Genomic DNA, 16,500 nt, shown 5'->3' with positions numbered 1-16,500 from the left:
TTTTCCTGGGATACTGGCACCAATACTGGGACAGAAAGGAGCTGTACCGATGGGATGGGATCCACCTGAACCAAGATGGGAATAGTGTCCTAGCGGAAAGGGTAAATAGGGAGGCGGAAAAGACTTTAAACTAGTAAGATGGGGGGAGGGATCAACAAGAAATGTAAGAAGCCTGTGTAAACAAAATAGGGAAGGAGAGCATAGCAAAGAATAAAGCATGAGAATAAATAGAGTTATAGAACAGGTCTAAAATGATGGTTAAACATAAAGTGAGAGGAAATCCTATTCAAAATGAGTAAAAATGTTTGTACAGCAATACACACAGTGTCTGGAGTAAAACATGGGAACAGGAGAGATTTGTGCTCCAGAATTAGCCACACCCCTAGCCAAGCCATTCCAGTACAGCTACAACACTAGCATCTACCCGACAATGTGGAAAATTGCCCAGGTATGTCCTACGCACAAAAAGCAGGACAAATCCAACCAGGCCAATTACTGCCCCATCAGTCTACTCTCGATCATCAGCAAAGTGGTGGAAGGTGTCATTGACCGTCAATAACACACTCACCATGCTCAGTGCGGGTCACTCAGCTCCAGACCTCATTAGAACTCTAGAGGTGAAGTGAGAGTAACTGCCCTTGACATCAAGGCAGTATTTGACCGAGTGTGGCAACAAGGAGCCCTCGGAAAATTGAAGTCAATGAGAATCGGGGGAGAACAGGGGTGGCACAGTGGCGCAGTGGTTAGCACCGCAGCCTCACAGCTCCAGCGACCCGGGTTCAATTCTGGGTACTGTCTGTGTGGAGTTTGCAAGTTCTCCCTGTGTCTGCGTGGGTTTCCTCCGGGTGCTCCGGTTTCCTCCCACATGCCAAAGACTTGCAGGTTGATAGGTAAATTGGCCATTAGCAATTGCCCCTGGTATAGGTAGGTGGTAGGGAAATATAGGGACAGGTAGGGATGTGGTAGGAATATGGAATTAGTGTAGGATTAGTATAAATGGGTGGTTGATGGTCGGCACAGACTCGGTGGGCCGAAGGGCCTGTTTCAGTGCTGTATCTCTAAACTAAACTAAAGTTTCGTACCTAGCACAAAGGAAGATTGTTGTGGTTGTTGGAGGCCAATCATTGGTGCAGAAGTTCCTCAGGGTAATGTCCTAGGCCCAACCATCTTCAGCTGCTTCCTCAATGACCTTCCCCCGCCCGAGCATAAGGTTTGAATTGGGGATGTGCGCTGATGATTGCAAAATATTCAGTACCATTCGCAATTCCTCAGATAGGAAGTCCATGCCTGCATGCAGCAAGACCTGGACAGCATTCAGGCTTGGACTGATAAGTGACACGTAACATTTATGCCATACAAGTGCCAGGCAATGACCATCTCCAACAAGAGTGAATCTAATCATCTCCCCTTGACATTCAGTGGCATTACCATCGCTGAATCCCCTACCGTCAACATGCTGGGGACTACCATTGACCAGAAAACTAACTGAACCACCTATAATAAATACTGTGGCAAGTGAGAGGCTGGGAATTCTGCAGCAAGTAACTCACCTCCTGACTTCCCAAAGCCTGTCCACTAAAGGCCCAAGTTAGGAGTGTAATGGAAAACTCTGCACTTGCCTGGATGGATGCAGCTCCAACACTCGAGAAGTACGACACCATCCAGGGTAAAGCAGCCCGCTTAAACGGCACCCCATCTACCACCTTAAATATTCACTCCCTCTACCATAGGCACATCGTGGTTGTAATGTGTACCATATATAAGATGCACTGCAGCAACTAGCCAAGCCTCCTTCAACAGCACCTTCCAAACCCATTACCTCTACCACCTCGAAGGACGAGGGCAGCAGATGCATGGGAGCACCACCACTTGCAAGTTCCTCTCAAAGCCACACACCATCCTGACTTGGAACTATGTCGCCATTCCTTCACTGTTGCTGGATAAAAATCCTGGAACTCTCTTCCTAACAGCACTGTGTGCCGGAATTTTACCTTGCAGCAGTGTCCCCACCCACCAGCAAAAAATTTGGGAGTGAGACAGCCTCCGCTGGGCCTGGAAGCCATGCAACAATTTTACGTGGCCCTTAATTGGCCTCAGTCAGGACTTCCATCCCTCTGAGACAGGAAGTCCCACCTCCAAGAGCTGCTGACCAATCAGAAGGCCAGCAGCTCTTCATTCCCAGTAGTGCCACTGGAAGTGGTGCCCATTGCTGGGACTGCAGCCAGCCAGGACCAGCAGCAATGGCAACAGACCCCAAAAAAGGTGAGATCGGGTCGGGCCTCGCTGGGAATAATAGGCTGGGCCCTGTCAAGGGGCTGGGAGGGGTGCAAAATGTAGGGCAGGGGGGCTTGTTTTAGGGGGAGTGACCCCTGTTGCTGGGCAGGCCCTCTGTGGGGCATAGGGTGCCCAACCAGGAGTATTACTGGGCGGCCTCCTCTGTGCTGAAGTGCCTATCCACCGCTGGTAATATACCAGCAGCAGTGGGAGGGGGCCCTTAAGTGGCAATTATTTGGCCACTTAAGGGCCTCAATTGCCTTGGGGCAGGCGGGCCAGTTGCCACCTCCCCCAACCTCTGGTAAAATAGCAGCAGGGGCAGGTAGGCAATGGAAATGGCAACACCCGCCTTGCAGTCGATTCTATGCCACCTCCCACCACCCCCCCGCCACCCGCCACCCATCCCGCTCCAGTGGGTGTGTGTAAAATTCCGGGCACAGGTTCAACAAGATGGCCCACCACCACCTTCTCAAGGCCAATTAGGGATGGGCAACAAATGTTGGCCTTGCCAGCACCATCCACATCCCATGAACAACTAAAAAAAAATCATGCATTGGGAGGAACCAGATAGAATAGTAATTACTGAGACATGGCTACAGAAAAATCAGGACTGAGAATTAAACTTTGCAGCATATAACATATTTAGGAAAGATAGGGAAAAGGGGGAGGTGGAGTAGCTGTACTTATTCTTTCTTTTTCTTTTGGGCCTCCTTATCTCGAGAGACAATGGATACGCGCCTGGAGGTGGTCAGTGGTTTGTGAAGCAGCGCCTGGAGTGGCTATAAAGGCCAATTCTGGAGTAACAGGCTCTTCCACAGGTGCTGCAGAGAAATTTGTTTGTTGGGGCTGTTGCACAGTTGGCTCTCCCCTTGCGCCTCTGTCTTTTTTCCTGCCAACTACTAAGTCTCTTCGACTCGCCACAATTTAGCCCTGTCTTTATGGCTGCCCGCCAGCTCTGGCGAATGCTGGCAACTGACTCCCACGACTTGTGATCAATGTCACACGATTTCATGTCGCGTTTGCAGACGTCTTTATAACGGAGACATGGACGGCCGGTGGGTCTGATACCAGTGGCGAGCTCGCTGTACAATGTGTCTTTGGGGATCCTGCCATCTTCCATGCGGCTCACATGGCCAAGCCATCTCAAGCGCCGCTGACTCAGTAGTGTGTATAAGCTGGGGATGTTGGCCGCTTCAAGGACTTCTGTGTTGGAGATATAGTCCTGCCACCTGATGCCAAGTATTCTCCGAAGGCAGCGAAGATGGAATGAATTGAGACGTCGCTCTTGGCTGGCATACGTTGTCCAGGCCTCGCTGCCGTAGAGCAAGGTACTGAGGACACAGGCCTGATACACTCGGACTTTTGTGTTCCGTGTCAGTGCGCCATTTTCCCACACTCTCTTGGCCAGTCTGAACATAGCAGTGGAAGCCTTACCCATGCGCTTGTTGATTTCTGCATCTAGAGACAGGTTACTGGTGATAGTTGAGCCTAGGTAGGTGAACTCTTGAACCACTTCCAGAGCGTGGTCGCCAATATTGATGGATGGAGCATTTCTGACATCCTGCCCCATGATGTTCGTTTTCTTGAGGCTGATGGTTAGGCCAAATTCATTGCAGGCAGACGCAAACCTGTCGATGAGACTCTGCAGGCATTCTTCAGTGTGAGATGTTAAAGCAGCATCGTCAGCAAAGAGGAGTTCTCTGATGAGGACTTTCCGTACTTTGGACTTCGCTCTTAGACGGGCAAGGTTGAACAACCTGCCCCCTGATCTTGTGTGGAGGAAAATTCCTTCTTCAGAGGATTTGAACGCATGTGAAAGCAGCAGGGAGAAGAAAATCCCAAAAAGTGTGGGTGCGAGAACACAGCCCTGTTTCACACCACTCAGGATAGGAAAGGGCTCTGATGAGGAGCCACCATGTTGAATTGTGCCTTTCATATTGTCATGGAATGAGGTGATGATACTTAGTAGCTTTGGTGGACGTCCGATCTTTTCTAGTAGTCTGAAGAGACCACGTCTGCTGACGAGGTCAAAGGCTTTGGTGAGATCAATGAAAGCAATGTAGAGGGGCATCTGCTGTTCACGGCATTTCTCCTGTATCTGACGAAGGGAGAACAGCATGTCAATAGTCGATCTCTCTGCACGAAAGCCACACTGTACTTATTAGGAATAACAATAGCAGTAGAAAAAAGCGATGCAGCTATCAGCAAGACAAAAATAGAATCGATATGAATAGAGATAAAAGATAATAAAGGATCAATCACACTAATACCTGTAGTCTATAGCCCATTTAATAGTGGAAGGAAGAAATATGCAGACAAATTAGGCAGTTAAGTAAACAACTTAGAATAACAATCTTGGAGGATTTCAACTACCCTGACATAATTTGGACAGAAGAGGTAGGTAAAGGGGATAAGGGAATGGAGTTCCTACAATGTGTACAGGACTCCTTTGCAACCCACTATGTAAAAAGTCAACAAGGGAAGATTTGCTATTGGATCTAGTAATGGGGGAATGAACCATAGCAGTTAAGAGAAGTAAAAGTAAGGGAACATCCAGGCAATAGTGACCATAATATTACTTAAGATGATAGAGGGCATAAGAATGACAAAAACCAGGTTAATTAATTGGAGGAAAAGCTGATTTTGAGAGGCTGAGAACAGAACTTGGAAAAATAAAATGGGCAATAATATTGCCGAACAATGATGTAGAACAACAATGGGAGACATTTAAAATGTTGTTCAACAGAGTGCAGGAAAATATATTCTGTTAAAATGAAAGCAAAACTTAATACTAATGTGATTCCATGGATAAATAAAGACAAAAGCGAACAATTGAGAGTTAGGAAAGAGGCATACATTAAGTACACAGACAGCAGAGGAGTGCATGATAAGAGGGAATACCATGAGATTAGGAGAGAAGTCAAAAAAGACAGGAAAGCAAAGAGGAAATATGAAATTAAATTATCAAGAAACATAAAATAGTAAAATATTTTACAGGCATATCAATAAAAAAAGAAGGCTGGTATGGGAATAGGACATTAAGGGACAGACAGGATAATACCACAGGTAACGATAGAGAGATAGCAGAAATTTTAAATAACTATTTTGCTTCGGTATTTACCAGGGAGATGTGACCTTCAATGATGAGATGAGTAATGAAATAAGTGCAGTTAAAATTTTTTAAAGGGGGATGTACTGAATAAACTAATCAAACTCAAAGAGGATAAAACTCCTGGTCCAGATGGATTGCATCCATGCATTTTAAAATAATCGAGGAAAGAGATAGCAGAGGCATTACTACACATATTTAATAATTTGTCAGAAAAAAGTACAGTTCCAGAGGACTGGCGGATAGCTAACGTAATTCCTATATTTAAGAATGGGAACAGAACATGCCCAGGGAATTATAGCCCTCTTCCTCTCTCTCTCCATCCCTCTTCCTCTCTTCCATCCCTCCTTTCATCCCTCTTCCTTTCTCTTTTCCATCCCACCCATTCTTCCTGTCCGTCTTTTCTTGCTCCTCTTCCCATCCTCCACCTCTGTTTTTGATCCTCATTCTACTTTCCAAGTCTTGTCCCTCCCCATTCTCCATTACTTCTCTTTTTTCATCTCTTCTGCTTGTTCTCTCTGATTTCTTCCTCTCTCCTTCATTCCTCTCCCCGGTCCACATTTTATCCTGTTTCGCCCCCTTTCTCCTCAGCATGCCATCCCTCATCCCACTTCCTCTCCCGAAACTCACCGCATACCCTCTTGACCTAAAGACTGAACTTGGTCAATGCCACTGGAGGATGGCGAGCAATAGGGATTCTTGACAGGATATTTGTGATGAGAATTTTCATTGATTTGACTTCCAAAAAGTCTATGTTGCCTTACCTGCCACTTTAAATGTTGCTATTATACTGTGAATAGCCAAGTATATTTCCAATAATTAAAAATATCTAAACATCTAAAGCACAAACCATTAGTCTTCAAGCACAGGTACTGACATCTTAGTGGCAGCACCTAGATTTGATGCCATCATAACAGACTATTTACTCACATCTGTTCCCTTGGTTACATGGCATGTAGGTTCCAAAGCTGATCCAGATTGGCACAAACTAAATATACTAATTGTACTGTTTAGAGGCCCATTTAATACAACAGTATAATGTACTAAATATTTTATTTACCAAAACAGTACAGAAAGCTGAATAGGTTCTCCTTAAAGACATTGCTTTTGTTGGGCTTGTTGAATGACCCTTCAACAATGTGATTGTTTTCCCTGCAATCCAGTTCCTTATTCATCTGCTTCTGCCTCTGTAAAAATCTGGGGTGTGTTTCTGCAGATGCACCTTAACCCTCCTGCACAAAGCAGCAGGTTAAGTTTAGATAAAATAAATACCAGATTCACAGATGTTAAGGAATGGTTTGCATAGTTTTCACCCTCTGATGCTCAAACTGCTGATTTTTGATGGAGCATAGATCCACAGTCACCAGGACACTCCAATACTTTGCCAAGTATGTGTCTGTCAGATATCAATCTGCACAGTAAATGTTATCAGGTCATTCAATCATGAGAGGTACCATAGCCAGGCCTAACCCTGTGTTCACCTAATGTCCATTCATGCTTCCCTTGATTGGGATGACTCTATAGCAGTTAAAGAGCAGGAAGCTAGGCTTATTATTCTCCCACACCTAGCCTGTTATGTTGAAATCAGTGTAGCAGTTCAGTTACTGCCAACTTGGGGCATTGATTTGTGTGGCTTAACACCACATCATTCAGTGCTTCTGCCTACTATGATTTTAAGCTGTGCGATGAAATCATTTGCAAAATAATTTCTCCACTTGGCCTTGCCAATCCCTTCATTGTCCCCTGCAGTGATTGGTGAGTGACCAACTGGTTCGATCTGCTCCATATCTGCACAGTGGGAAGTGCTGCAAGAGCATCCCTGATGTGACTGCCTCACCAATAGATCTTTACTGTGGAGAAGTGCCTGGCTTTTGCTTGGTGCTGATTCACAATTGTGCACATGAAGCTTCCCTACTGTCAGCCTTGGCTCATTGGTAGCACTCCTGCCTCTGAGTCAGAATGTTGCGGGTACAAGCCCCATTCCAGAGACTTGAACATAAACACTCCAGTGCAGTAAAAGGTGTTGCTATGGGTACCTGCCTGTGTCCTAGGTATGCCTGTCTTTTTGTGGGCTATGTCGAACATTCCTTGTTCCGGTCCTACTCAGCCCTCTCCCCCAACTCTTTTTCTGGTACATTGATGACTGTATCGGTGTTGTTTCCTGCTCCCACCCCAAACTGGAAAACTTTATCAACTTTGCTACCATTTTTCATCCTTCTCTCACCTTTACATGGTCCATCTCTGTCACTTCCCTTCCCTTCCTTGAGTTCTCTGTCTCCATCTCTGGGGATAGGCTGTCTACTAATATTCATTATAAGTCCATCGACTCCCACAGCTACCTCGACTACACTTCTTTACACCCTGCCTCCTGTAAGGACTCCATTCCATTCTCCCAGTTTCTCTGTCCTCGACGCGTCTGCTCTGATGATGCAAGTTTCCACGACACCGCTTCTGATATGTCTTCCTTTTTCCTCAACCGAGGATTCCCCCTCATTGTAGTTGACAGGGCCCTCAACCGTGTACGGCCCATTTCCTGCACCTCTACCCTCACCACCTCCCCTCCCTCCCAGAACCGTGAAGGGGTTCCCCTTGTCCTCACTTTCCACCCCACCAGCCTCCACATCCAAAGGATCATCCTGCGCCATTTCCTCCACATCCAGCGTGATGCCTCTACCAAACACATCTTCCCCTCCCCTGTCAGCATTCAGAAGGGATCATTCCCTTCGCGACACCCTCGTCCACTCCTCCATTACCCCCAACACCTCGTCCCCTTCTCACGGCACCTTCCTATGCAATTGCAGGAGGTGTAATACCTGCCCTTTTACCTCCTCTCTCCTCACTATCCAAGGCCCCAAACAGTCCTTTCAGGTGAAGCAGGGATTTACTTGTACTTCTTTCAATTTAGTATACTGTATTCACTGCTTACAATGTGGTCTCCTCTACACTGGGGAGACCAAACACAGATTGGGTGACCGCTTTGCGGAACACCTCCGTTCATTCCGAAAGCATGACCCCAGTTGCTTGCCATTTCAACACTCCCCTGCTCTCATGCCCACATATCTGTCCTGGGATTGCTGCAGTGTTCCAGTGAACATCAACGCAAGCTCAAGGAACAGCATCTCATTTACCGATTAGGCACGCTACAGCCTGCTGGACTGAACATTGAGTTCAATAATTTCAGAGCATGACGGGCCCCCCTTTTTATTTTTAGTTATTTTATTCATTTTTATTTTTTATTTGTTTATTTTAGTTTGTTCCATCATTCATTTTTTTTACCACTGTTTTTTTTTCAAGTTTGTGCTTTGGGCCAGGGCTGTTCATTTTTCTGTCAATTAACACCCTCTCTGCAGTAACGCTTTGTCTTTCAGCACACCATTAACATACTTTCTGCCTTTGCTCCATAACCTTCTGGTCTGTTATTCTCTGTGACCCTGTCCTATCAACACCTTCCCTTTTGTTATCTGTTACCCCACCCCTGCTTTATTTGCTTAAAACCTATTACATTTCTAACCTTTGCCAGTTCTGATGAAAGGTCATTGACCTGAAACGTTAACTCTGCTTCTCTGTCCACAGATGCTGCCAGACCTGCTGAGTATTTCCAGCATTTCTTGTTTTTATTTCAGATTTCCAGCATCTGTAGTATTTTGCTTTTATATTACTGTCGGAGGTGCTGCCTTATGGATGAGATGTTAAATCCTTAGAGGGCCTTGGACCATTTTATTACTTTAAAGCTGCTGTATAAATGCAAGTTTTTGCCATAGCTGAGTGGGAAAATACAATGTCAGCATAGTACTAAAGCGGGGAAGGACCCTGTTGCATTCTATGGTATGCATCAGATGATCTCAGTAGGGTAATGAGGGGGCTGTGCTAATTGGTCTCCCTGCCCTTGAGCTGTGAAGTGGGAAGCAACAGGCCCATTCTCAATTGCTATCCAGGGCTTTCTGCTGGACATTGACTGCATGTGAACATCAGGTGTGGTCAGGATTAGGCTCTGCCATAAAACAAAAAGTGCTGGAAATTCTCAGCAGGTCTGGCAGCGTCTGTGGAGAAAGAGACAAAGTTAACATTTCAGGTCTGTGTCCTTTCATCAGAACTGGCAAAAGTTAGAAAAGAATTAGGTTTTAAGCAAGTGAAGAGGAGGGGGTGGTGGTGGGGGAGAGAACAGAGGGGAAGGTGTTTGATAGGGCAGAGAGAGGTGCTCCAGTGAACATCAACGTAAGCTCGAGGAGCAGCACCTTATCTTTCGATTTGGCATTCTCCAGCCTTGAGGACTGAACATTGAGTTCAGTAACTTCAGAGCATGACTGGCCTTATTTTAATATTCTATTTTTTAACCATGTGCCTGCTTTTCATGTAGTCAGAGCTGCTCATTATTCTGCTATTAACACTCTCTCTGGACTAATGCTTTGCCTTTCACCACAAGTATTAACACACGCTTTGCCTTTGTCCCAGGACAGCTTTGTTATTTAATCTCCCTCTGCTCTATCAAACACCTTGCCCTTGGTTCTCTCCCCACTTGCTTAAAACCTAATTCTTTTCTAACCTTTGCCAGTACTGATGAAAGGTCACAGACCTGAAACGTTAACTTTGCTTCTGTCTCCACAGACGCTGCCAAACCTGCTGAGTATTTCCAGCACTTTTTGTTTTGTTTCAAATTTCCAGCACCTGCAGTATTTTGCTTTTATTTTAGGCTCTGCCCTATTGGCTTCTACAGTTGAACATCCAGCTGACCTTGCCAAAGCTCACACATGAAGAATAGTCATTTGGGGAAGCTAATGGCAGCTGGGTATTCCCAGGCCAGCAAGAGTCTGAACTAAGGACATGAGAGAGAGCAAGAAAGAAAAAGACTTTCATTTGCATTGTGTCTTTCATGACCTCAAGACATCCCAAAGCGCTTTACAGCCAATTAATTACTTTTTTGAAGGGCACTGTTGTATTGTCACAAACAAAGCAGCCCAATTTCCACACAGCAAGCTCCCAGAAACAGCAATGCCATAATGATCTGTTTTTGTCATGTTGGTTGAGGAATAAATATTGGCCAGGACACCAGGGAGAATGCCCCTACTCTTTGAAACTGTGCTGTGGGATCTTTAAGCCTACCTGAGAGGGCAGACAGGGCCTCCGGAAAGACGGTACCTCTGACAGTGCAGCACTCCATCAGCCTAGATTTTGTGAAGTCGGATTCAGTCTCGAAATAAAGCGTGTTAGTCATCAGCATACTTAATGTGATAACAACAATTACCAGCATGTTTGCTTTCCACAGACTGTTTAATTATCCAGCGTTACTAATCAACAGAAATTGATTTTCTTCTCTTCAAATCTAAACTATTGCCTTTGCATATTTTGAAAGCTACACGTTCTGAAATATTGAAAAATGCGACGTGATAGACAAAATGTCATTTAAAAATTACCTTTTCTTGCTTCAGAAATCGTACAGGGACTTCAGACTGCAAGGCGTTCTGGAAGGGACACTGAACTGTAAAGCATATGAAACCATCCACACCCGTTTGACAGTGGAAGAAGCCACAGCTTCGGTGTCTGACAGTGGAGGCCTCCAAGGTATCACAATGAAAGACAGCGACGAAGAGGGCGAAGATGTAAAATAGAAAGGAGGGAAGGAAGGCGGTCCCTTGGACTCATAATCTTTCAACCAGTGTTTGTACCATTTCTTCAGAGGACGGTGAAAAACATCATTCAAGTGTAATGAGGTTGTCTAACTTTATAGAGCATAGCCGTAGAGCGGGGCTGGGAGGGGAGGGCACAATTGTGACTGAACTCTGTGCTGAACTGTGCCATAATGTCCATCTGCTCCTGAATCAGGCCATAGCAACACCTTGTGCAGTTCTTCCAACTCAATTGAGAACTGTGCAATCCAGAGACAGGGAGCAAATGGACCTAGGATCCAACTTTCCAGGGCAAAAAAAAAATACTGACAGCAATCTCTAACATTTGGAAAATGTGCCCACGGCTCAGGTGCCAGGAAAACAAGGCATGCCGACCGTGTACACATGCCCAGCGAAGAAATCGCCATCAAACATTGCGGACTCAGGCACACCAAGTCCTCTGTAAAAGTGTGCGGGGCTATTAGTCATTTGTGCTGTTTGTGGTCTTAATTGGTGAGATAAAGCAGCATGATAGAATAAAACAGCCATGTCATATTGAGGTGTCTTTTGTGCCTAATGTTCTGAGCATCTTTGTAAATATAGCGATGCCTTTACAAATTTAGCTTCAATAATACTGTGCGCGTTCGGCGATCTGCAACAAGGGTAGTGCCGCTCATTGATCTGGAGAAGTTCATGATAATGAAGCAACTCGGGACATCAACCGGCTCCACCGGCCCAAGTTAAATAAAACGCGTTTCCCTGCGAAAAAAAAACTGTACCTTGTGTCATTGCTGAGGCTGAGTGTGTGTTCAGAGAAGCATCATTCCTCCTTCTGTTAGCCTCCCTGCACTGTAATTCCCGAGTTGTCACAAATCTGCTGCACATACCATAAAAATCAACACCCGGGGAGTAAAATGCCCAGAATGGTGTCGTGATTTCCTGAATAGTCACTATGAGGAGCAGTGAAGAATTTCCAACACATTAACAAGGCACCAGTGTTTGCAGCCTTAATAGAAGGATGGCAACAAAACTGCCTTGATATTGAGGCTTTAATTATAATAAACTCTAATCTGTATTTCCAATTTATGTTCGTTTGGATGTCCAGCCTGGATCATAAGTAAAGAGATTTATTAAGACTTTTAAGAAAGAACGTTTAAAGGGTTGGACTAAATGGGACATTTTAAAATACTTTTCTCACAGTGGTTATTCTGTTTTAAAAAATCAGTGTGTGTGGATACACTTAAGGAGGAATCTAATTATTAAAATAGTGCAATAAAGTGATTTAATTTGCATTTGACATAATGGCGATAAATGTGTTGCAATTTTTTATGGATCATGTCTTTCATAAAGTGCGACAATATTTCACATTTAACTCTGGATATCTAATCTAAGACACAAATGTTTAGTCAGCACTTGTAATGGTGAGAGGAAGATTCCCCTCCCCCGTATCATTTAAATGAGCCGTTCGGCTCTGTGTAACTGAATTTGCACTGTGTTCACATTTGCCGATGACAATTTGAAGCAATGTCAGTTTGGCCCAGAATCCAAAGAGCAGGAAAAAATGGTTAGCACTCTCAGTTGGAACTGCGCTGTGAATGGTTATCTCCTGTAAATAAAGTGTGTAAAACCTCAGCGCCGAGCAAAGATTTTAAAAATGCTGAAGAACAAAAACAGAAACTAATGGAAATGCACAGCCGTTTCTGAGTGGGCTCTGTTCAAGGACCCTGTGTGGTATCTTCTTCGCGTGTTACTGAACCTGCGGTGCATTTTCTAGTTTTATTTCACATTGCAGTGTCTTTGGGTTAAGAGATGGTTTAATAGTGTGCGTTTGGTATCAATTCTTTGCAGGTATAATTCGCCACAATATGTCTGCCTTTGATAATTGGTTGCCCAATGCAACCAAAGCAATGTGAAATACCCAATTAAGAACAAAGTGTTCCAACCCGTTCATCATCAGCCTCTGAATACTGGGCCATATATTTCTTCTAACATGTCGATGCAAGGTCCAGTATGAATAGTTGGATTTCCTTGTGGTGAAACGATATCAACTTAATTCATTCGTTGTCTCCAATCGATTGGAACATGGTTTCTAAGGCTGACCAATGGCGAGAGTAATGTTACTCCGGTGACTGAGTATGCATGGGCCTGACAGATTGATTTATTAAACACAATTCGTTCATTCTTTGGTTCCCAAATCGGCAGAATGACTGTTTTTTTGTTTATAAGTAAGATTATTGATGAGTCCCAGTCAATATTTGGGGTCAAATATAATTGCAGAATAATATGTGTTTTTATCACTTTAGCTGGTGTTACACATACTGTGAACAAAACCATTGGTTACAGAAAAATAGCACACCTTGCTTCCCTCAAGCGATGCATTAATTATCATTAATTTAATCTTACAAATCAAGTTCATAAGCATATCTGTCTGTAGATTTTTAAAGAGTGTCCGTTGAATGTGGCATTATAAATATATAACTGTAGCTAAGATCATTGTTTATAAATTACAAAATGAGTTCCAATCTGAACGTGGATATTTCCACGCCTTTTCATTTTTCAAAGTTCTTCGAAGTGTCTCTTAAATGGACAGAACTGCTGAATGATACATAGAACTTATGGTGAGAGCAGATGGAGATGTACATGTATTAACTTGCTGAAACAACACCCTCCAAATTTGTCCAAAGAATGCTTGCTTATCTTTAATGCAGTAAACGTGACCTGTCCATACATCGATTTTTAAAACAAGTATCTAATTTAAAATGGGATGAGGCTACTATAATACAAGAGATTGCGGTTTGTTTTTTGAGCAGCGAGACGTTTGTGTTTCTGATCCCAGTAGAAATATTCGTAGTTTAATCAGCGATGCGTTATTGCTATTTTCTGTTGCCCTGAATGACTTATGTTGAAGTCTCCAGAACTTACAGCACTGAAAAAGTCCATTCGGCCCAACTGGTCTATGCCCGCGTTTATGCTCCACGTGAGCCTGCTCTTACCGCTTTTCATCTCACCCCATCAACAGATCCTTTCTCCCTCATCTGTTTATGTAGCTTCCCCTAGAACGTGTCCATGCTATTTGCCTCAACTGCCCCTTGTCGTACCGAATTATTAACAGGAATGTGTCTGTAGGATTTGTTTTAATTTGTGCTAATGATTCGGTCTTTGGACGAAACTGACAGGATTATTTGTCTTAGCTTGAGGTTATAATGGCAGCCTGCAATTGCCAGCAATACACTTTATTCAACTTATCGCTATCGAGGCGATTTCGCTTCAGTCGTCATTTGGCCTGTAGACACAAGATGTAAAAGTGCCTACAAGATGAACAGTTTAATTTCAGCGACAGACATTGGATGGAAAAACCTTTCTTTCCAGAGACACGTAGCATGAATGTAATCCATTAGCTGAGGGTCCTGCTATCCTATCAGTAATTCCATATCATGAAGAACTGACACATGATGATCATGTAAAGAATTTATATTATCACTCAGTTCCCTAGCGATGCGGGGAGTATCGGTGTTTGTCCACTGACCACGATATTTTGTTTTAACAGTGGTGGGTTCCGGAAGAGTCAGTGGCAGTATCGTGTAGTTCTACACCTCGTCTTTGTCAGGGCTTCACACACGGGAAACGGATTTCCAGCAGTAACATGAATGTTAGGAGAAATGACCTCAAGCAATGCAATATTCCTCAAGATATAGTCTAATAAAAGATACAGTTTAAATTAGTGAAATATTCAGGTAATTGCTTCTGTAATCTTATGTGTAGCCTTCATTTTTGAGAGTGCGCTGTTCCTTTTATGTGGGTGATATGGAAAACAGACTGCAAACGTATTGTCAAGGTGGAGCGCCGACAGTTCATTTAGTTATAAAGGAATAAATTTAGCGTAGGGTAGAGGCAGTTGGATAGTGTGGTACTCCCAGGAAACAAAATGTTCATCATTAACTGGCGCACACGGGCTCCTTTTAAATAAGTAATTAATTGTGCACATCTTAATACGTTCAACGTCTACAATTGGCTCTCACCTAGGTTATTGTGACTTTTTGCCAAACTGCTGTAAATTCAGGTAAATGCTGTGTTTCGCTATTAGTCGGTGTAAAATTGCAAAACACGCAATCAGCTGTGTATCTTTTAAAATATCTTTAGCCTTGGTTTACAGCATTTTATGAACAATTATAAATGATATATAAAACTAATTCGTTGTTTATCTTTTTTTGTTGATCAATGAGTTTAAATGTGCAGTTGGCCTCAGGTAAATCGTTGCAAATTTGAAATATGGAGAGGAATAAAAGCGTAAAGCTTTTTAATTTGGTAGCGCTGACACTAACAGTGGAGGTTATTTCGTAGCCGGATTTTGGTTCTTCTGTGCAAACGCTTCACTGCGGACCTATAAAGAATCTCAACGCAGAAGTTATTAGCTTGAGCTATTATTCTCTCGTGCATTTACTGTCCGATTATTATTCCGTCTGGATCCGACGGGACGTCTGCACTGTTCAAAGTCGGTGTTTTAAGGAGGGAGGAAGAGAGATACTCCAAAAATGTGTTCATTTGTTTCCGTGCAGTGTTTCTCTCAAGAAAAGGCAAAGGGGTTTCAAACACAGCAAGTGTAAATGTCCCGAGGTACAAAATTGTATACATGTAACCTTTTAACTGACGATGAAACAGCATCACATAGTACAACTTGGAATGGCACAGCACCAATGTACAATACGCTAATACAAGTGCAATAGCCATCAGTAAATAGCCCCTTTTGTCAATGCTTTGTAATTGAAGTGCTTCTAGTTCAACAGCTCTGTCAGCTTAAAAATTGCTTTGGGACACTAATGGGCATTCCATAGATTCGAAAACTGGGGCACAAAAAGTTGCCAGATAAGAGAGGGTATTATTGCTGTTGGCGATGTTTCTAATGCAGAGGTAATTTGCAATGTTTCTTGTCAACTATCAACATGTATTATAGTACACGCACATTATTATACAATATTTTAGTGTTCAAAAGCTATTTTCTTCTGCAGTCTCGTACTGTGAGAAACTGTCAGCAATCTCCTGTGTCAGACTTTCCCTTCATAACGCACGTTTCATGCCAATATTCAGCGAGCAAAGTAGGGACTGAACATATGTGATCGCCCTTCAGTTGTTTAATTGGTAATAATGAGGAGCAGCAGCCGAACGTTGTGTTAACTACCCATCAAAAGATCAAACATAATAGGGTTTTAATGTAAGAGGGGCCTGATCGACCAATTTGACTGTATTGCATTCACAGCAAGTTAACGAGAGAGTGTTTGTCTGGGGGTAAAAGCGCATTCAATGTGTTGCTAAAATACTAGTGGTAGCATTAAGTTGAAGATTGAAGGGGATGATTTGAGAAGTTTCTAGACAATATTGAAAATTGATGGAGACAAAACGCAAAATAGTTTTTTAAAAATCTCAACAGGTCTCTAAACATATTCCAGTGTATTGAAAAAGTTAATACCACCACATTTAATCACATTTTCGTTAGTTTTTGTTTTATTTTACTACCCT

General features: G+C 43.4%; 1 protein-coding gene across 2 annotated transcripts in view; it reads left to right on the top strand.

Moving 5' to 3' along the window:
* The window catches only part of LOC137379688 (calcium-dependent secretion activator 2-like), a 796,052-nt gene extending 783,824 nt beyond the window's left edge, over positions 1-12,228 (top strand). For both annotated transcript variants that reach the window (XM_068050896.1, XM_068050894.1), the window contains one exon: positions 10,810-12,228. In XM_068050896.1, coding sequence (XP_067906997.1) covers positions 10,810-10,989 — 180 coding nt within the window. In that variant the 3' untranslated portion in view covers positions 10,990-12,228. The remainder of the gene's footprint in view (positions 1-10,809) is intronic.
* The last annotated feature ends 4,272 nt before the right edge of the window (positions 12,229-16,500 follow it).

This window comes from Heterodontus francisci, chromosome 18 (genome assembly GCF_036365525.1).
Source record: "Heterodontus francisci isolate sHetFra1 chromosome 18, sHetFra1.hap1, whole genome shotgun sequence".
In the NCBI taxonomy this organism is placed as follows: domain Eukaryota; kingdom Metazoa; phylum Chordata; class Chondrichthyes; order Heterodontiformes; family Heterodontidae; genus Heterodontus; species Heterodontus francisci.
Note: the sequence above shows the minus strand (reverse complement) of the source record. Positions and strands in the feature narration are given on the sequence as shown.